The sequence below is a fragment of the Acipenser ruthenus genome, chromosome 10 (genome assembly GCF_902713425.1).
Source record: "Acipenser ruthenus chromosome 10, fAciRut3.2 maternal haplotype, whole genome shotgun sequence".
In the NCBI taxonomy this organism is placed as follows: domain Eukaryota; kingdom Metazoa; phylum Chordata; class Actinopteri; order Acipenseriformes; family Acipenseridae; genus Acipenser; species Acipenser ruthenus.
The window spans coordinates 15,278,470-15,300,398 of record NC_081198.1 but is presented as its reverse complement, the minus strand read 5'-3'; the positions used below and the strand labels follow the sequence as shown (position 1 = coordinate 15,300,398).

At 39.2% G+C, this 21,929-nt stretch overlaps 1 protein-coding gene and 1 long non-coding RNA gene across 2 annotated transcripts in view; one reads left to right on the top strand and one right to left on the bottom strand.

The window, feature by feature from the left end:
• Nucleotides 1–427: 427 nt before the first annotated feature.
• Nucleotides 428–21,929, top strand: part of LOC117400201 (ankyrin repeat domain-containing protein 13C-A) — a 45,154-nt gene continuing 23,652 nt past the window's right edge. The window contains exons 1-3 of the mRNA XM_059031862.1: nucleotides 428–1,157; nucleotides 7,726–7,767; nucleotides 17,169–17,273. Coding sequence (XP_058887845.1) covers nucleotides 785–1,157; nucleotides 7,726–7,767; nucleotides 17,169–17,273 — 520 coding nt within the window. The 5' untranslated portion in view covers nucleotides 428–784. The remainder of the gene's footprint in view (nucleotides 1,158–7,725; nucleotides 7,768–17,168; nucleotides 17,274–21,929) is intronic.
• On the bottom strand, nucleotides 13,884–17,231 carry LOC117400206 (uncharacterized). The gene is made up of 2 exons (XR_004544189.3): nucleotides 17,138–17,231; nucleotides 13,884–14,224 (listed from the first exon to the last, which is right to left on the bottom strand). It is a non-coding gene; the product is annotated as an uncharacterized LOC117400206 (long non-coding RNA).

Sequence of the window (21,929 nt, the reverse complement as noted above, 5' to 3'; positions counted from 1 at the left end):
GATATCCCTGGAAACCCAACACTTTCATCGGTCTCATGTTTGCTCCATTCTAATTTTGTCCTCACTAGTTTAATATAGTACCACCGCAAGATTGAGCAAATTAATGCAGTATTTATAACTTTGGTACTGAAAAACACACGGGTTTGTAAAAACATTTTATTTTGGAAAAACTGAACTATTTGCATTGTCAAAACTTAGGCCCATTGTTAAATAACTTTACAGTCTTTAAAAACAACTTATTTTTGCACGCTCAATTATCATATTTTAACAAAAAAAAAAGATATTGTATCTACCGCTTCAAAAATTGGTATAGAAAAAAAAAAATCTTTATCCATAACGCAACATCAACGCTAGAGGGACACAATTCACAACCAAATCAAGCCTCGCGATATCTAACCGCCTAATCTATGGTATTTTGATTTTCATTATCTCGCGAGATCAGAAGCGGAAAAAGGCAGATTTTTCCCAAGTGTAGGCAGTGAGAGAGAATACTACCTTGGAGATAATATGGAATGAACGTTTTACTTTAAGTTACGCGGGAAAAAGACAAGTTTAGCGGTTTTGTTTTTGTCATTTTCTTTTTCATTAATTCGTACCTCTTCTGTTTCGGTAGCCGTATGTTACAACCTGGAGAGTCAATGTTTTCATGCTGTGCGGTCTGTATAATTCATGTTGCATTGTGCAGTCCGAGAAACATCACCACAGCAAGCGACAGCAACTTTAATCAATTCCTTTGTCACTTCCACTATCGACCTTGTTGTTCTTATTTTTTTAATTATAAAAAATGACCGGTGAAAAGATCCGCTCTTTACGCAAAGATCACAAACCCAGCAAAGATGAGGAGTTCTTAGAACCCGACGAGGAAGCCGCGACTGGGACATTCACTTCGACCACAAGGACTAAGAGCAAAGCCAGTAAGATCTTTACCAATCATAAGCTGATCAAATCTCCGTCGGTACAACAGCAGCAATCGCAGATCAATGCAAACACCAATACCAATACTAATACAACAATTGAGACTGTTGATGACAGCAATAAAAACCCGATCATCAGGAACGTGGTGGACTTCCCGGTGCACGAATGTGTGTTCCAGGGAGATGTGCGGAGGTTGTCATCACTAATCAGGACCCACAGTATAGCTCTGAAGGATATGCATGGTGAGTATCTATAAGTACATCGGACAGTTAAACAAAGAAAGTGTTGGATGCAAACTTGTTGTGCAACTTGCCTAGTTTAGTGTTTGCACTATGCTGTATATTTTACTTGCGTAATGTATTTATTACTTTGGTGACTTTTTTTTTTTTTTCTTTCCGGCTCTGATGGGTTTGACTATGTATGTATTACAAGGAAGATGTGTCAACCCTCACCCACCAGTGAAAGGTGACGGGACACACTGGGCATGTACATCATTGTAGTTGCTTTCTGCGCTCAATCAATTACTGAGTCAGCTACTGATGCCATGTGTCCTCCACAGAGATGTTCAGTGTGTTATTATTTCTGGGTCACGATTGTGAATTTCATTATTTTTTTGTGTATATATGCATCTTACTTTTAATTTACTATTTTGAAAAAACCTGGATTCAAGTGATGTTCTCTAGAAAGAGAATGTACTGCTTCTTAAGCAATGTCCATTCCATTGGGTATTAGTTTTTTATCTCTCCTGATTGTATGTTAGCAGCCGGATCCATTAGCCTGCTCAGAAATCTTGCTTTTACTACATTTAGACTGACCATACTGAGTTGTAGGAGTCTGATTGCATTAAAGAAAATGCTGTATGCTCTTGTTCGGTTTCTGACAACCCCATTATATCATAATTTATAGCTTCTGGGAAACAGAAATTATGGTCAGATCAAAATGACTTTGATCAGATGCAGACAGTTTAGTTTCCTTGGGCCCTATAGCCTAAAGCATTCAACAATAAACCAAACTTAAAAGCACCTTGATTAATACTGTATTACTATTCCTTGTGTTAAAGTAAAAGAACGTGATATAGGCCACGGTGGAAATGCCCTGAAAAGGCTCTATCACATTTTTGTATCAGTTTGGAAAAAATATATCTTAATGCTGCCAAGGAAGACTGCAGTAGCAGTACGGCAGTTTGGCCTTATGGAAATAACTTGTTTATTGTCCATGAATTCAGGTTTGTTTTGGAGGGTGAGATAGTGATGTTTTAGGTCAAGGCCCATGAACTGCTATTGGTCTTAGATCAGGAGGTACAACTCTTGGTTGACATTTGGTGCCCTCATGCTGGGTTGTTGACAGGTGGTGTGTGTCCAATCTTTGGTAAGCAGGATGCAAATCTAAAATCATCCCAGGAACAAGCTGACTGCCTACTAAGCTAACAGCAATTTATCTAATGCTGCGTTTCCATCTGCCACTGGGATTAAAGTGATTTGAAATCGGACATGTTCATTTCCATCAGATGCAAATCGAGATCAAATCAATTTCAATTGGGACTCTGTATCAGACCCTAGCAGAACTCGATCTCCAACATGTGCTGATGAGCGTCCAATGTAAAGAACATGAGAGGCAGGCTTTAAATCTCTGATTGACTGCAGAAAAAAATACATATAGGCTGAACATGGGTGTGAATATATTGTAAAAAAAAAAAACTGATTTGATAATGTGTTCTCTAAAAGCTGATTTGATTTCCATGGTCAAGCTTCTGTTACTGGAAGATCACATTGCTTTACAGTACCTCATTATATTCTGGATGTAGATCTGACTGTATAGTGCACTTAGGAATAGGGAGAGGTGCTATACAGTATGAGGTCACCAGGATTTATAGTTACATATTACAGCGTTTTTCATCCTTGTAAAACCAATCATGTTTACAAGAAAGACATTCAGTTGTGCTGCACAAATTAATTCAGTTGGTTCCATCATGGGTTGCAGCATACTAAACTTGCAGACATGTAACAAGTCTGCCTCCATATTGAATAATTGCCAGTTTGCACCCCATCTCTTCCACTTGGAAAATTAAAGAACAGGGCATTTCAATAATGCTTTCAGCATGGAATGCGTAAATTAATTATAATAATAGTAATAATAATAATAATTACAAAAAAAAAAAAAAAATCAAAAACTATAGTCCATCTGGATTCCTTGTTGACAATTTTTGGATTTGTCTCGCTGGTAACTTTTTCAGTGCCAGTAAAGGTAGCTTTGTGCATGGCCTGTCCAGTGATTCACCAGTATATTGTTTTTTTTATTTTGTAATGCATGTTTTTGTATTGTAATATTTAAATGATCTAAACAGTGGTGGATCCTAATACAACCGCTCTCTACCTCCAGTCCTGCTGGTGTTTTCCTCCTGGGGTGATTTATTGACTCACTTAATAACAATAATCTTTTTAAATGCGTCATCAGTAAAAAAAAAAAAAAAAAAAAAAAAAAAATCATAATGATAACCATAATGAGGTCTTTATTATTTTACAAACATAACTGCACTTTAATGCTTACTGCTGGAAACATCCGTGCCTTATTAAACAAGTCGATCAGACTGTGTTTTGGGAACATGTCAGTTCTCTAGGGTGCTGCTACTGTATGCCCAGATTAAGCCAAATATGAAAATGAGCTCAAATAGCGAATACTCCAGAAATGTAATGAACTAAAAAGCGAATTACTGTAGGAAGAGTGATCGACAAACTGCAGTAAAATGCTTATTATATAAATAACACATTTAAGTGGTCAGCTATTTAATGTCCAGCAGCAACTAGTAATCATGTGTGTGTTTAATTAGACTTATCTTTGGCAAAGTGTCACTTTGAGTACTTCAAAGCATTTGTAAACAACAAGCAAAACCCAGGATAGATGTACAGTTTGCATATATAGAGATAGTAGTGTAGGTCTGTCTTTAAAATATACTATTTGGACGCTAAGGGGAGTGGTCTTAGAACCCAGGTTTCCCTCCTGACTGTTTTGTACAGTGGTACTTATAGCACTTTTTTTATCACATTTACAGAAGGTACAGTAACTTCACTCTGCCCCCTGTAAATACAGTACGTAGGTAGCTGCAGGTTTTGAGCTCTAGTAAGGAAGCAAGCAGAAGCAGAAGCAGCCCTTTTATTTGTAGTAAGAGTCAATGAAGAGTTTTAAACTGCCTTTAGATTCCCAAATAAAGTTCAGAAACTAAGGGGTAACAGAGTTGTTATATAAACAGGAGAAGCATGTTACCTGCAGGACAAAACCTTGAATCAAAGTAACTTCATCACAACTTCTCACATTCTGGATTATCCTCTTTCTTGGAAATAGAACACATTGCAACTGTAACATGTATTAAAGGTGGGTTTAGTTGGTATTCCGCTGATGCCACTTGGTAAGGCGAGCCAATATCGATGGATAACTTTAGAAATAAAGACCTGATACTCCTGATTATTTGGTCCCACTTCATTACATGCGTGTGGAACTGTATTACTGTACGTGCAACGCATTGGACTCGGATGTCTGTCTACCGTAGCAGAGACAGAGAACAATGCAGCTCAGTGCCATATGCCTTTAAGAGTTCTCCTATAGTCTATCTAGAGAGAACAATGGTGGATGTTGAAAAGCAATCAGACAAGACACAGGCATCTTTGTTAGAAACTACAGTAGTGCACTGGAGGAACATTTATTTTTTTATTCTGTACTGGAACATAAGCGCTGTCTGTATTAGTTCCCGACAGATGGAGACAAATAAGGGCAAAGCTACAGTAAGAAGCACTTGAACAGAAGTTTAACATTTTCTTAAACTGAAGTATAGTTTGAACTGGTGCAGACTAGGAAGATTAGGGGCGTTGTCTATCTCTTGTCTGTGTTCAGCCCACATTTTTATTTTCTCTGGACTCTTCTAACACAGTCGAAACACATTGTACATTATTAAATCCAGCAGAAATAGTCTCAGATGATGACGATAGCATCAAAGTACAGCCTTGAATGCTAGGTCTTAAAGTGTCTGTCAAACAAGGGAAAAGCTTTAGGCTTTTCCAGAGTTTAGTGTTCCTGTTATCAATGTCCCAACAACTCACCCGCCTCGAAGGCTTTCCTGCTCTTGAGATTCATTAAAGCAGGTAAAACGGATAGCAATGTCTATGGCCACTGCAGCCATCTTTGTATCCTGTCTGCTTGTGTAGTTTACCATGATGTACTTTATACAACCCTCAAGGTCGTTAGAGCACAGATGGCCATTCATTTATTATGTATCAACAGCACAAATCCACCCAAAACCAACCACGCAATTACTATACCCTAATGCAACTTGTGTCATGAGTTAGACACAACTTCTCTGCCATGGATCAGTTCAAGCACAGCACATCTCATTTTCTTTAAAGTTCCTGCTGCCTCTCTGTTTTCTAATATTGCATAAATAGAAGGAACCATAAACATTTAATATTGGAAGCAGTGCTTAGATGAACAAATTGGGAAGCATGACCTCAGGAATGATTACCTGTCACTTGGCCATTGCCTTTGGCTTGTGTATAACAGGGCTTGAATTTCAGTGCGGGATTGCGGGAATCACACATTTTCCAAGTTGCTCCTGCATATCTGCAACTTTCAGTGCAGGAAAATCCTGCAGAGATATTTGAAGACACCAAGCTACTGTATTTTTCACCCAATTTAGAATGCCTGAAACGCTACAACAGGCTCTAAGGAAGTGAGTGTCGGTGACGAAAGCACTGTGAGCCACAATCTGCTTAGTTCTGGTTACAATAAATAAATAAATAAATAAATAAATAAAAGTAGTTCTGGATATTTGAAGTGCCGCGAGACTTTATTCTCTCGTAGGTGGTTCCAGGCCACTATCTTTAAGCATTTTACAAACTCAGTACACTGCAGTAAGTAAACCGTTTTGAAAAGACGATATTAAGTCTATCTAGGTGTTGTTTTGCAAGTAGTGACTTTCGCTTTAACTCTTAAAACTCAACCCCATTCATTTTGGGGCATCAGTGTACTAAAGGTTACGCACATATTACTCAGGCACCGTAAAAGCCACCTACCTGGCTTGTTTAAAAGTACAGATTATGGGCTTTCTAAAGACATATTCAGTGTGTGTGTATGCAGTATTCCTAGCCGGAACTACGACTGCTGAAGTTAAGCCTCTCATCATGTGACAGAGTGAACAGCTTGGGTTTCGTTTTGAGTCTATTGCTCGGTCATTGTAGCAGCTAGACTGAAAGGGTGGTATCGTTGGAAAGCTTAGAAGGAAATAGGGCTGAGTGTAAAGAGTTAAAAAAAAGAAAAAAGAAATGGAGTGCTGGTTAAGAAGAAAAGCACCTTTTTCTTCTGCTGCATGCAAAAACTTCACGTTAGGCAATGGCAAAAGCAATGGAGAGTGCTCTATCTCACAGTGGTGAACAGCTGTTAGGTCTCCTAAAGCAGCTTATTTTAAAGCAACACCAGTGTGAATGATGATGCTGTAAAATATATATAGTTTTTTATATGCAAAAGTGCCTTTTTTTTGCAATTCCCCCTAAAATTTTGGAATCCCCCCCAGCACACAAAAATAAAATTCAAGCCCTGGTTTAATAATGCTTGTCATGTGTTAATATTCCCTCTGTAACCAGGTGCTGCTACTTCAGTTATTCCCTGTATACACTCAAGTGAGTTACTGTAAGCTATAGATGGCCGCATGTCAGTGTGGTTTTATTTTAATACATCTCTGATCCTTAGAGGAGGCTTTTTTCCAGACGTATTGCCTTTGATGTCATCTTTGTGATGAAATAAATCCTATAAAGTACAAATATAGCATGTCCCTGTCATACCAACCTCTTCAACAAAAATGCATTTTGGTGTTTTTTCTTAATTATTTTTTTTCTTGTGGGAATACAACAAATCCACATTTATCATTTTTTCATCAAGGTTTCTTGTGATGTCTGGGCTGGATGAAATTCCCTGTCCCTTCTTGCAGCAGACAATCCTATCAGTGATTAATGTAGCTCTTGGAAGAGAGGATTGCTCATGAGTATGCAGAGCATTGATATACATTGTAGAGCAGGCTAAGCATTGCTGGGAATCTCAAAAGGTTCCTGTGTGCAGCCTGTGACTCACTCATGCAGTCCTGAGGGTCAGTCTCTCTCTCTCTCTCTCTCTCTCTCTCTCTCTCTCGTCCTCTGCAGTAAGCAGCAGCTGTCATTTTGATCCCCATGTTGTGTGTCTGAAAGAACTACATGGTAATCTGTTGTAAGAGTACATTTTAAGATCCATTGGCAATTCGGTTAACTGTTTCTTCAGCCATTCCTCCAATTTACAGAGAGAATAGTAACATGGTTACTGTGGGTATTCGCTTTAAAGTTTAAACTGTAGGATTAAACACATTTAAACTAACATTTGGAATCTTTGGAGCTAAAAACATCACAGAAAGAGCTACTATGAGCATAAAACAACATACAGTATGTAAAACAAATGATCCGTAAAGAGACAATATTTACAGCAGATGTACAACCAGTTAGATGTAGGAAAACATTTAAAACTAGGCTTACAGTAAACTGCTCTTTGTGTGTTCAGTTGCACCCACAAGAACAAAACGAAATAGCAAACACATCTACAATAATTGTTCATGTCATCCAAAACACGGCATCGTCGTTTAAAAGCAGATATTTACTTGTTTAAATTGTAGCAGCTGGAGGGTGTGACGTGTGAAAATAAACTACTGTATAATAAGGTTGCATCCCCATACATGTATTCAGACTTTATTTTACTGAACTGTACTTTTATGACTAAAATGCTGCTGTTTTTTTTTCTCTTTAGGAAACACACCTTTACACCTTGCTGTAATGATGGGTCACAAAGGTAAGTTGGCTCATTGCGTTAGTATTTAGGAATTTAACAAGCTCAAACTCGCATGCTAATGGTACTTAGACCTATAATGGGTTTTTATGGACACTTTCAACATCTGTATTCTTCCAAATTGTTAGCAACATAATGCCATTTTGTTGTATTGTATTGCTATGAAGCCATTTCAAAGTATATTACATATGAGATTGTCACAAAGACGGCCGGAGTGGGTGGCGTCAGACCAGAAGCAGGAAATAAACAGACAGAGATGTGGGGTTTGGTGAAGCTGAGCGAATGCTTTCGCTCAGCATTTAATTAAACAGAACAGAAAATAAAAGGTTGGAACACAAAAACACAGGACACGGCACTTGCGCCAAAATAAATAGACAAACAAAACGTACTAAACACTTAAACAGACAGACGAACAAACACGGTGAGTGAAAACACTTATTATTTACTCTTTCTTTCACTTTTACCTCCGTCTCCAATCCCGTTCTCCACTCACCGAACACCAAACCCTGAGTGAAAGAAATGTGCATCTATATATACTGTTGTGCTGGGATTCAATTACTAATTAATTATTCACTTGAATCCCAGCACGTGAATTAATTCTGTGCAACCCCGTGCTTACATATTACATTTAACGAGCACGTGAAGTGATTTGTGCCCTCCTCGTGCCTAAATACAAATCTACACTTTTTAAATACACGTGAAACACAGACCCGTTTATATCCCGTGTACCAATGACTATACACCAACATTAACACACGCACGCAACATACAACACATAATATGCACACAGTGGCGGGGCACATTGCCACATATACCCCCCCCCTGTGCAAAGCACACATGGCCTCAACGGCCACCACCCCCCTTAAAAATCCAGCAGTCCAGGACAAAGTCTCGGGCTGGGAAGGGAGGCTTCAGTGGGCCCATGGCTGGCCATGCTGTCAGCACCCCTGCCGGTAGTGGCATGGCTGACAGCATGCTGGTCCACTCCTGCAGCGAAATTGCTGCTGGGGAAAGTGATCTCCTGACCTCTCCCCCTGTCTTTGTAGCCGGTAGCTCCCTCTTCAGGGGCTCCGGCCACAGTATCTTCCAGACCTCCTCCCCCTTCTTCGTGGCCGACGGCTCCCCTTTCTGGGGCTCCGGCCACCGTACTCCCTGTGGTGGAGGTACGGGAAGCAGAGACAGCTCCTGCTGTTCTGCTTCTGGCAGTGGCGGAGGCAGAGGCAGCTCCTGCTCCTCTGCTCCTGGCGGTGGTGGTGGCAGAGGCAGCTCCTGCTCCTCTGCTCCTGGCGGTGGTGGAGGCAGAGGCAGCTCCTGCTCCTCTGCTCCTAGTGGAGGAAGCGGTGGAGGTGGCGGAGGCAGAGGCAGCTCCTGCTGCTCTGCTCCTTGCGGTGGAGGCAGAGGCCATGGGGCTGATGCTGGCCACTCAGAGGGAGGCTGTGGCGGTGCTGGCTCCCTCTGCTGTGGCGGCTGGGCTGGTGTGCGCCGTGCTCCCTTCAGCAGCATAAATGGAGGCTGCTGGGGGACACCAGCATCCTGCCCTTCTCCCCCCCAGAAAAATTCAGGGGGTTGAGCCTGTAATTCCTCCCCTTCTGGCTCTTGGGACGGCAGCGATGGCTCCTCCCCCTTTAGCTCTCGGGATGGCAGCAGCAGGTGCACCAACAGGCATGCTTCCTCTGCTGGTGTAGATGGGGACAGCAGGCATTGTTCTTCTGCTGGTGGAGGTGGAACCAGCAGGTATTCTCCCTCTGCTGGCAGCTTGAGTCCTAGGGCTGTGTAAGCCCGACTTCCCTCTCTTCGGGCTGTGGACGCACCGACTCCTCCCTTTTGGGCTGTGGACGCACCGACTCCTCCCTTTTGGGCTGTGGACGCACCGACTCCCCCCTCTTGGGCTGTGGACGTTCGGGCTCCTCCCACTCAGGCGTAGGACGTTCGGGCTCCTCCCACTCAGGCGTAGGACGTTCGGGCTCCTCCCACTCAGGCGTAGGACGTTCGGGCTCCTCCCACTCAGGCGTAGGACGTTCGGGCTCCTCCCACTCAGGCGTAGGACGTTCGGGCTCCTCCCACTCAGGCGTAGGATGTTCGGGCTCCTCCCACTCAGGCGTAGGACGTTCGGGCTCCTCCCGCTTAGGCGTTGGACGCTCGGGCTCCTCCCGCTCGGGCTGTGGACGCTCTGGCTCCTCCCGCTCGGGCTGTGGACGCTCTGGCTCCTCCCGCTCGGGCTGTGGACGCTCTGGCTCCTCCCGCTCGGGCTGTGGACGCTCTGGCTCCTCCCGCTTGGGCTGTGGAGGCAAAACCAGCAGGCATTCTTCCTCTGCTGGTGAAGACGGGGACAGCAGGCATTCTTCCTCTGCTGGTGGACCTGCTACCTGGGCTGTTGTAGTTATGACCGCCTCCAGGTAGCTGAGGACCAACTCCACACCTTCCTCCCAGGTGCTTACGGTCTGTTCCCTCGCATACGCCTCCCATCGCTCTCTGTCCATCAAGCGCAGGAACCGGACGGCTACTGGTATAGACTGGGCCTCCAGCCCAGCATTTTCCAGGATCCAGTCCCGCACTTTGATGGCGTCTTCTGCCATTTTCCTCTTTTTTTTTTTTTAATCCAAAAATGCGGTTCCTGCTCTGGCCTGAGTCCTGGCGGCGCTGTAGATCCCACGCAGGACACCACGTGTCACAAAGACGGCCGGAGTGGGTGGCGTCAGACCAGAAGCAGGAAATAAACAGACAGAGATGTGGGGTTTGGTGAAGCTGAGCGAATGCGTTCGCTCAGCATTTAATAAACAGAACAGAAAATAAAAGGTTGGAACACAAAAACACAGGACACGGCACTTGCGCCAAAATAAATAGACAAACAAAATGTACTAAACACTTAAACAGACAGACGAACAAACACAGTGAGTGAAAACACTTATTATTTACTCTTTCTTTCACTTTTACCTCCGTCTCCAATCCTGTTCTCCACTCACCGAACACCCAACCCTGAGTGAAAGAAATGTGCATCTATATATACTGTTGTGCTGGGATTCAATTACTAATTAATTATTCACTTGAATCCCAGCACGTGAATTAATTCTGTGCAACCCTGTGCTTACATATTACATTTAACCAGCACGTGAAGTGATTTGTGCCCTCCTCGTGCCTAAATACAAATCTACACTTTTTAAATACACGTGAAACACAGACCCGTTTATATCCCGTGTACCAATGACTATACACCAACATTAACACACACACGCAACATACAACACATAATATGCACACAGGGGCGGGGCACATTGCCACAGAGATACACAGCTGTATTTTCTCAGTCAAGTTCTATTAAGGATGTTGACCATTAATATATTAACCATTTCACTGCCACTCTCCTGGTCATTCCTCTTTCACGATGTGATGCTTTGTTTTTGTTAACATTGTTTTGACCCTTTTCTGTGTTTTTTAAACCTGCTTTTCACATTAATTTATATACAACACTTATGATGATACATGTAGTTAGGTTTTACTGATTCTACTGTTTGTACTACTTTGGTCTACTGTTTGTTTAGTGAATTGTACCTTTTTAAGAACAGACAAATCTGTCTCTTGTATTATTGGCTTTGTAAAAATTAGAGCAAGCCAAATATTAACATAACCAAAACAGAATTTTGTGTGATGTCTTTTATAGTCTTCATCACATTTAATATTTAAATGCACTTTTACAAGTTACTTTTTCCTATAATCTGTGGTTTTAGGAAATACTCAATCTCTGCAGTACTCTAAGTCCAAGGTATTTAAAAAACAAAAAAATGATATAACATTTATACAAAGAAGAACCAATAACATTTTGCAGGAACTGTTAAGTTATTAATGTCAACATCTGTATTTTTAAATGATTCTATCCTTGTCTGTGTTGCCTCTGTGGTGTTGTATCCACAAAGATTGACTAGTTCTACATACAAATCCCAGGTTTCTAAATGATTCTAAGTAATGGACATTGCCTGACATAGCAGGAATACTACCTGCAAATCGATTGGTCAATGCATTCTGTAAAATATAACAGCTGAATCTTCCTGTTCCATGGTGAAGATGGCAGGTCTGACAGACTTTGATAGTAGGCACTCGTTTGGCAGTTGCTTCCATATACAAGGCAAGTTCACTAGAAACTCTCAAATGTTCTGACTGGGTCATTCTAGAGAAGAGACATTGCTTCAAATTTCCACCCCCAGCTTCTCTAAAGGAATTAGAGATTTCTCGTGAAGGAATGGTCACGTGACACTCTAGAACAAATGAAACACCTTGCAGACCCAGTACGTCAAATCAAAGCCCTTCTGGCAAGGTCACCTTTTCCCCTGTATTTTGGCACACGTTTCTTTTCTTTAAATTATTTAGTATTATGTTGATTAATGTGAATTTTGAGAAATTTGACAGCTTCATACAGGTGGCCTTGACGTCAAGATTTGTCAAGAGAAACGTAATCGCATTGTGTCATTAACGCAGTGTTGTGAATTTTGAGAAAGCAGGATACTGTAGGAAATCAAAGCTTCACCCTTCAAAAACCATTTAGAAATTCCCACTGATTCTGTGGCCATTAATCAGTGTAGCTGGGTTGCAAGATTAAAATTGATCTATTTGGTAAAATAAGTAATCATAAAGCAAGCTTTTTGCAAACAGAAGCAGAATCGATCTGGTTTGAATTAAGTTGTGGGGAGGGGGTTTATACCATCCCAGTTCCAGGGCTAAAAGGCCTAATATGAAATATTTGCTGTTTTCCCTTGTAATACATTATTTACAATTTGGGTTTGCCATTTTTAAATTTATGAGAACACCTACTTAGTGAACGAAGGGTAGTGGAGAGATTATTTAAATTGGTATGACAAGCAATAAACTATTGATGGGCTCTGGATATTTCTCATCAAACTGCATTGATTCACCAGTGTCTATTTTTTTTAGCCTGATAACAGGGATATATTGTAAACCAGTGTACAATTTAAGGGTATGTCTTACCTACCTTTGTACATCTTTCTGGTTTGTTTCAGATCCATTCATCATTGTGTCCTGTGCAGTAAATATAGTTAGAAATGTGTACTTGCATGTAGGAACAATCCCATCCACCACTATTAGGGAAGCTTAAATAGGAACTCTAGAGGTGATGCTTTGTAAAAACTCAAACTAGCAAAAATCTCTCTATCTCTATATGTGTGTGTAATAAATATATATATATATATATATATATATATATATATATATATATATATATATATATATATATATATATAATATAATATAATATAATATAATATAATATAATTATATATAATTTCTGGCAGACCCAAGGGTAGGGTGATTGAGGGGAAGTATAGGAGGACAGAGATTAAGGGGATTGTGTCCAGCCACAAAATGGCCAACCCAAAATTGACTACAATCCACAAAATGGCCGCTCGTAGGGACTGCATTACCCAGAAGCCTTTGTGGGATGGCAGGGTGTGGTCAACGCACCTGTTAGGAGCACATGGGTGTGATTCACCTATTTAAAACGAGTCTGACTCTTAGCTCAGGTTGGTGAGTGTGGAGTTGGCGTGGAGCGAGGTTGGAAAGCCGTATAATATATTGAGAAAACTATTGATTTGCCGTGTATGACCCTGGACTGTTTCGAGGACACTATTGCCTGTAATAACCCACCTTGTATGAGAACTGGAACTGTGTACCAGACTTCTGCTTTGTCCCAACGACGTCCTGTTTTACCTCCATTACTGTCTCCAAACAAGTGTCTTGTCTCCTAAACCGATTTGCGTACAAGTTATATTATTATTAATAATTTATTAATATTATATATATTAGTGAAGGGTTTTACTGATTTTTTAAGGTTCATTTGTCCCTTGTTAACAGACCCAGGCACGTAAATTAAATTTTGAAAGCACTTTCTTGCCATTTTTATTATTTACAGAAATAAAAGAAAAATCTAACTCCCACATGGAGCAGTAAACTAACCTTTTTTTTTTTTCAAGCCATTTTACCGATTTTTAAAAACAAAACAAAAAAAACACTCTATTTTTCATGTTACACAACACACACACAATGTTTCACACAGTTCCCCATCAACCCCCGCCACCCCCCCACAAAAAAAAAAAAAAGGCCTTCCCTGTATCTGTTTCAGTGGGCTTTTTAATAGCTGGAGCAGATTTAACCACAAGGTCATGGGGAATCTTTTACATTTTGATTGTGACGCACCCTGGCATGCCTTGGTGTTATAGAAAAGGACATTTGTACTTGTATTGTGTTGCAATCTTGTTGGTCTGTATCTCAGCTGGTGGCTCTTGGGGAGTAATTCCTTTGTGCTCCCATGGGTCAGGCAAGTAAATCTGCTGGGGACAGTCCACCTCATGTTTACAACAAGGTCATGTGGAGGCTGGTCAGGTTCAGTAGCCCAGGAACGAAGGTCGCCCATTAATCTTCAGTCCTCCTGATCAGTGTTGCAGCAGTGAGGCGCCTATCAAATTTGATAGAAAAAGGGGAATAAAATATTTTTAAAAAACATAGTTGCTCCAATAAGAACTGTATACTGCAGTTTTTTTTAATCTCATTCTTATCCTGTAAAAATATTAATATTCTACCAGTGGTGGAGCCAGTTATCTATCATACTGAGCACTGTAAAACATTTTTAAATTTTGTTAATGAGTAATCTGTTGGACTATGTGCATTTACTGTTTATAGAGCACAGCAGATAAATCTTGGATTCTCTGCTAATCTCCCACAGCCCGCCGCTGACGCATTTAAGACTTATTTTATAACACAGTGGAGATTTTATGTAACTGGTACAGGAAAGGAAGATGAAATAATGCTTCCGAGCAGCTATTACAAATAGCTAATCTGAATGAGAATTTATAAAAGCTGTAACCACTATAGATCTATATCCTGAGAACAAAGAGGCTGCTTTTTAAAGTCTGTAGTACATACAGTAAGGTGTATTTACCAGCCCCCAAGGGTCATACAGTAATTTTGCTAATAATCCTGGGGTCTTCTGGCTGGGCAGATATATATAATTTTATTCTGAGCCACTGGTCTGTGCTCGATTCTCTCCCAGTTTTTAAAACATTCCATTTCCCAAGTTCAGATGATCAGATGGATTCTTGTACAACAGGATGTTTGTTGTTATTTAGAAAGATCTTACTGACTTGATTAGCCTGTATGATGATATGAATGCACAGGCTTACGCTTACTGAACTGAGTTGTCTTCTGAAGAATCAATTCATTCTAATCCCTAAAAGTAAAATGTACTTTAACTCTGTTAAAACACACCCTTTTTTTTAGCTATATTACACTTCATAAATGTTGTTATTCAGACAAACTGTAAACCTCTGTTGTGTCCAGTACATTGCACAAGTGGTAGCCATTTAAGTTAGCAATTAGATCAATTCAACTGAAATGAATGGCACACAACAAAGATGTAAAGATTTGTCATTAGTGGAAAATGCAGATGGATGTTAGAGTCTAACATTTCTATTTTGTGTTGTGGGTCGAGGGTTCCCAAACTGGGCTGCAAGATGGTTTCAGAGGGACTACAGTACATACAGAAATGTTCTCTCCCAAATTGACCTCAAAGCATTACTCCCCAGGCATCATTTAATTGACATACTGTAATGTTCGCTGGGTGCTTGGGGTTACTATATATTGATTGTAACACTTACAGTTCTATCTTAATGTCTGCTTTTTACTACATTTATAATCTATATACAATGCCTGCACTAACAGTTCTTTTACAGGATACAGAAGAAGGCTGCTGATTGTCAGGAGAACTTCCTGCGGATAGTTTGAAAGAAAGTTTAGGAACCCCTGCTATAGATCTAACATATTTTTTTTCATTTAAGTTACAGCTGTATAAGCCGGCTAGGTTGTTTTAAATGTTTAAAATGTGGAGAATAACAAGTCTAAATTGCTTTTTTAACCAAATGGTCCAGTACAGTACCTCCCCTATTGTGAAATGCCGGGACTACAGTAACAATTGGTGGTTGCCTATTAACCCTGTACTAAGATATAATAAAGTATTTTTTATGCAGAAAATGTAATTTAGGGCCTTTGGTTCAAAGCTTTATTCAAGGGGTAGGGGTCCAAGATGTGCCGTTATTTTATAATACTGCTATGTTACAAAGTTACTGAAATGCCACTTTTGTGCATGATGCCTTAGCCTTGGAACATTCTACTGGACAAGATTAAGCAATAAAATCCCTCTTATTTTCAGTTCAGCTAACCAGGTACAGTAGCACCAGGCTTTTATTTACTGAAAATAGTGATTGGTAAAATACTGTATGCTATTTCATGTGGTAATATCCTAGTAAGCACATTTCATGTCCTCTACTGTGAGTGCTGACTTCAAAGTTTACAATCTTACTTTTTAGCAGTGTCCGCTATTAATAGACCCATTGGCAAGTAATGGTCTCCCCTGAGCAGAGTGACATATGTGTGACACGCTGGTTGTATTGAGGTGCTTTACATTTCTGTGCACTTACTGTAAGAAAAGAAAAGAATATGGCATATCGTTTTGGTAATATAATTTGTCAGGCAAATTGATATGCTGTTTTAAATGGAAATTTTAAATTGTTTGTTAGTGTGATATATACTGTAGTGTAGCAAAAACAATAAATAAATCGATGGCATTGATTTGCTTTAATCCTACGTGTTACTGAACAAAAAGCCAGTACTGCACACTATTTACCTTGATCCTGTTGAAATGGCAAGATGTCTCGGCATGCTTTCCTTTACATACTCTTTTTTAGAATCACTGTTTATCATTTTAGCACAATCCTGTGTGAATGCTTTAGCTGGATACAGTAAGTGGTGTTTTTTACATCCCATCTTGAGTATAATCTGTGTACGGTATTAAAATGTCTTCTCTGTTAAAGAATGAAATAACCTTTGTTTTACTGATTTTAAACATTCTCCAAATTAATTGTTAATACAAAGAATTTGAACTGAAGTCTGTACAGAATAGCAAAATAAAATTACTGTTAGATGTGCAGTCAGCAACAAATGCTCCTAGTTAATTATCAGACAGATAAGCAATGCATTCAGAATACTACAGTATTTTAATCAAATAAAAGAAGCAAAAAAACGATGCCAGCAGCACCTACTGTACTGTTTATATAAATGTATACTGTACAGCAGTAGGTAGGTGCGGCTGGCAGAGCTGAAAGGTCATATTGTTACGTCATTTGAATGAAATGTTAGTTTCATCAATCCTGTCATTTAAGTAAAGCTGTGTTCGAAGGTTCATTCGCTAGCCAGGAATTCAAAGGTAGTTTTAAACCTACAAAGGTTCGTCAGGTTAATTCACGCAGGTTTTTTTTTTTTTTTTTTTTCCTCGTTCGACAATGTGTGATGCTATAAAGTTCTAAATGCCAATCACCTCTATCTTCTGCTGTCTTTCTTTTTTCCAGAGTGTGCCCATTTACTCCTGGCCCACAACGCCCCTGTAAAGGTGAAAAATGCTCAGGGATGGAGTCCTCTTGCAGAAGCTATCAGCTATGGAGACAGACAAATGAGTAAGCTAATAGAGATCTTTAGAAAGCAGCCATATGTTTCCAACAGCATACTGACAGTGCATTAGATAAGGGTCATTATGTGCAAGTAACAGTTGCAAAGCCTGAAGTATGTCTAATCGTTCCTCATTTTGTTGTACACACAAAACTTCAATTCTCAGTGAAGCAAACTTCCCTCTAAATTAAATGACAGTACTATTACATTGTAAGTCATGACGTTGGAGTCTAGAATGGTTTTAGTTTCCATCATGGGAAGCCATCGGAGTGGTATAAAGTAGCTTTTTATATATTAATGCAGCATTTAATATCTGGTGCACTCTGCCTAATACAAACACAGGTAATATATATATGTATATATAGCAGTGGAATTGGTAACCTGAAATCAGTTTAACATGTTCTGTATTGCTTGTTGTGATACAGAGTAGGCCTTTCACTTATTTGTTAATGTACAGCATACAGTGCACTGTCACTTATAGATTGCACCAAATTCACAAAGGGACCAACTCGCTCAGCAAAGATTAAAACTAGTAAACACACCTGTCCTTCGGATGAGACGTAAAACCGAGATCATATTGTAAATGACTGAATAATAATAACATCATCATCATACAGGGTCCTCATAAACGCGTCATGTAGAGTGTGACAGATGGACGAACGGACACAATCGGGGCAACATTCAGATTTTGTGTTCTACTGTATATTGCTAAAACAGAGTACCTATTTAGTAATCAATACAGAATGTACTGTAAAAGTGATAAGTAACAAAAGTCCAGCAAGAAACATTACTGCTATTGCTTTTAATAGTGTACTAAAGTAAACAAGAAGTACCAGCAGCAAATGAACATTGGACTTCATGAATTTTAAACGTTTAGTTTAAACGTGAATAGCTAAACATTTAGTAAACGGGTTTAAACTTGACACAGAGTAAGTAGAGAATGAAAAGGGTAAAATCCCTCTTTGCAGTAGTACTATTGTCTGGCTTAGTTTCAGTAACACTTCATGTTTGTTAACATAGTGAGCTTCATTCAAATGAATGAAGAGCAGTATAGCGCGTGGAATGCTGTGTAAATTGTTTTTAAAATAATTTTGTTCTGTTCAAGGTATTACATTATATTAGCATCGACACTGCCTCTTAAAAAGGTATAGCTTTTACGACTACAGGATAATGGTAACTAAAATTGTTGACTCCAGCAAAAAAAAAAAAAAGGCTACATCAATTTTATAAGATGTGTCATGTACAGGAGCAGGAATGAAACAGCTGTGATATTATATCACCCATAGTCTATTTCTGGGTCAAGTTTAACATTGATGTGGGATTATCATACAAATATCACTGACTATTCAGCTGTAACAACCTCCTAAAATAGTCTTTATATTGCACACTTGCAGTTCTATCATATATACAGGTAATTTAGAAGAGCATCTTGGTATGAGTAAGAGATACCAGAATTATTTTGACTAATGTGATCTTTTCGTTCTTTAGATTCACTTAGTATGTAATTTTCTGTTTTGTCCTCAAATCCTCGATGAGTATTTAATGCAGCTCATGTGTAAAGTTTAACATGTCTAATCTCAAAGTACATCGCAGGCTAACTATTAACTGACCCCTTTGCAACACTGCCCTGGTATAGGTGTTCAATATGGTATTTTTTACATCCACAAGGGACAGAGTGTTGCAGGTGTACAGGTTTATGGTTATACTCCCATGTACCAGATGTACTTAGAAATCAGACATGATTTCTTGTTTCAGGGGGACAGGTTCATGGTTGCACTCTTGTGAACCAGGTGTACAGTAATCAGAAGTGTATAGAGGACACAGGGTTGCTTTATACTTCTGAGTTTTAAATTCACACCTGGGATTTCTGAAACACAAAATGATACAGAGTGAAACGAAGCAACAGGAAAATTACATTAGCTAAGATAACTGATATTACACACTTATATTTGCTTTTTAACATATATTACTAAAGGACTAAGACCTATAAATTCAGCAAACATGTTTTATTCCAAAATGGAACCAAACTGATCACAATGAAGTAACAGTTTATTATAAAAAAGACCCAGTGTTCTGGAGCGCTTTCATCTTGTCTGTTTGAATCAATCTGAAGATTAAAACAGAAATTTGCCGGTCTGCCAAAAATTGTATCAGCTTGTTGAGCATAACATTATAAAAAGCCTTAAAGTCATCATTCAGGTGCCCACTTGAAGACCCCAGAGAAAAGCCAATCGAAAGCTTTTTTGTATTTAACTAACTGAACAAAGTTAAAAGTTACAGTACTGCATCATTGCCAATATTGCATTTAATAAAGTGTAAGCTGCCAGTACTGCCTGTATCATAAGTGCAGTCTTTTTAATGTTTTTTTTCCTTTACTGTAGGTTTCATTGTTGTAGGTGTGTTTTTGTTTTAATGCATTGTTCACTGTGTGACATACTGTTTAAATACAGTACAGAACTGTACTGTGAATGTTGTTTTCCAGTACTGTACTTCAATTAAATTGCAGTATAAACTGTACGGTATGCCTGTTGCTGTTAATGTTATGTTTCGAAATTAGATTACGTATGTGCTTTTAGTGATCATTTTTGGTATAATAGTGTTATTTTATTTATATATTTTCTGGTTCAGCATCGTAATCTAGTGGACGTTTCATACAACTGTTATTCACATTTATCTGTCAGGAACCTGTGACGGGGTGTTCACTATAATGGCTTGAATACCTTTAATAGAAAAATGAAAATGTGTTTGTCTGATGGCCAGGAAATTTAAATGGAGCCTATGCTGCGTGAATACCATAAAGTACTTCACCAAACACTTAAGTGCCTCTTTACGTGACATCACACTTGGTAAAAAATATTAGCAGGTTAGCAGTTTTTGCTATCCCATGGAGAGAAAAACAAAAGAAAACTTGTTCTAATCACAGAGTCGTATTGCACAGTGCTTGGATTAGATGTAAGGGGTTTGACCAGCAGGAAGTGATGACCTGAAAAGAAAAATGGAAAAAGACTCAACAAGGATCCCGCTGATCTTCCTTCACTTGCATCAATAATTGAATTATGCATTGTCTGTCATAGTGAGTGGCATTTCTTTTTTATTTTTAATATCTGCCTGTTTTGATTCAGTTTTCTGTAGTGCTGGAGTAACCGTTAAATGAATATTCAAATATTTTTAAACTTTGAATTCGCTGAAAAACAAAAGCAGAAATCTTGCCATATTATATGAAATCTCTCAGAGTAAAATAAAACCGGTAAGAGCTGACCAGTGCTTCACCTATCACCGCCCTTGTGTACAGAGGCAAGAAAACAAGTGTAAGCAATACCTACCATAAGATCCTGCAGGCACAGGAATCTCTGAAGACAGGCAGGCAGGCAGGCAGGCAGGCGGCAGTGCTAACTTCACAGAGCTGTCGCAGAGTTATTGATTGCTCCTGGCACTTCCTTACATGGAGGTTCCAATTAGATGTCCCCAGCCCTCAAAGGCCTGAGCCACCTTCAGGCCCATGAGGCCGTTAACTACGACCTTTAATTTCTCTGTGAAATCCCTTCTGTGTTCAGTCATTGCTGTGAAAACCGCTCATTTGGAAGGAAATACAGAGGCAGGCTTTAAATTGGTCTATAACACTGATACTAGTCACAAAACCAGTCTTTATCCTTTTAATCATCACATTTTTGTTGCAGTGGGGTGTTTTTGTATAATTTTGAAAAGGATGTGAAGAGCAGGTTTCTCATACTGGTTCTTTATACTGCACATTTTGTCTCAATGTTAACTAAGTATTAATTTAATACAGTATAGAGTTGAAGCCAACTGTGTCAATGACAATGTCAGGATTGTTACAAGCGTTATTATTTTTTGTTAATTGGTCAAAAAATGTCCCCATACCTGAAGCAGCCTCTGTTGCTTTGGTAAGAATTCAATAAAACAATAATATAGGTAAGTGTATCTATTAAGCCCACCGCCTCTTATTATCACCAGTTTAAAAAATAGAAAAGGCAATCATATTTTCTCTTTCTGAAAAACTTGGCTGATCCAGTGGGTGTTTCTGCTTATTTGGTTTTTATCTGAGATGGTCAGTTTTGTGGTTGTTAAGATATGAATAACTGTCTGTTTGTACATCCTGGTGGCTATCTTGAAAGCTGCATGACAACCTCCTTTTTACAGAAACCGCTGAAAACTAAGTTTTATAACTTTTTACCAATTTAGAGGGGAGTACTGTTGCGTATTGTAAATTTTAGGGATTAATATTCCATACTTAAGTGAGGAAGTCTGTATAATTAGTACTTTTATAAAGGTTTCTGATTTTTGTAAATGGCACATGTTACAGGTTTCATATTAGTGGTGTCTATTTTCTTTGTCATAAAATGCAAAAGACATAAGCATTGGTTTTCATTCGGCAAAATTAAATTTACGAGGTGGGCTTAATAGGTACAGTACACCACTACTCTGTCACACAGCCACTGTAAATTAACAACATGTACTGCCTACAAATTTTATACCCACAAAAACCCTAAGAGTTACATTTCCAACTAAAATAAGATGCCTTTATTTCAAAAAAAGAATTCCATTAGGAGAGTAAGCATTTCATACCTTCTATTGGTAGCATATAGTAAATCAATTTTGACAAATGTATTCACAGAGCAGTAAAACAAAAAAAAAAAAAAAAAACA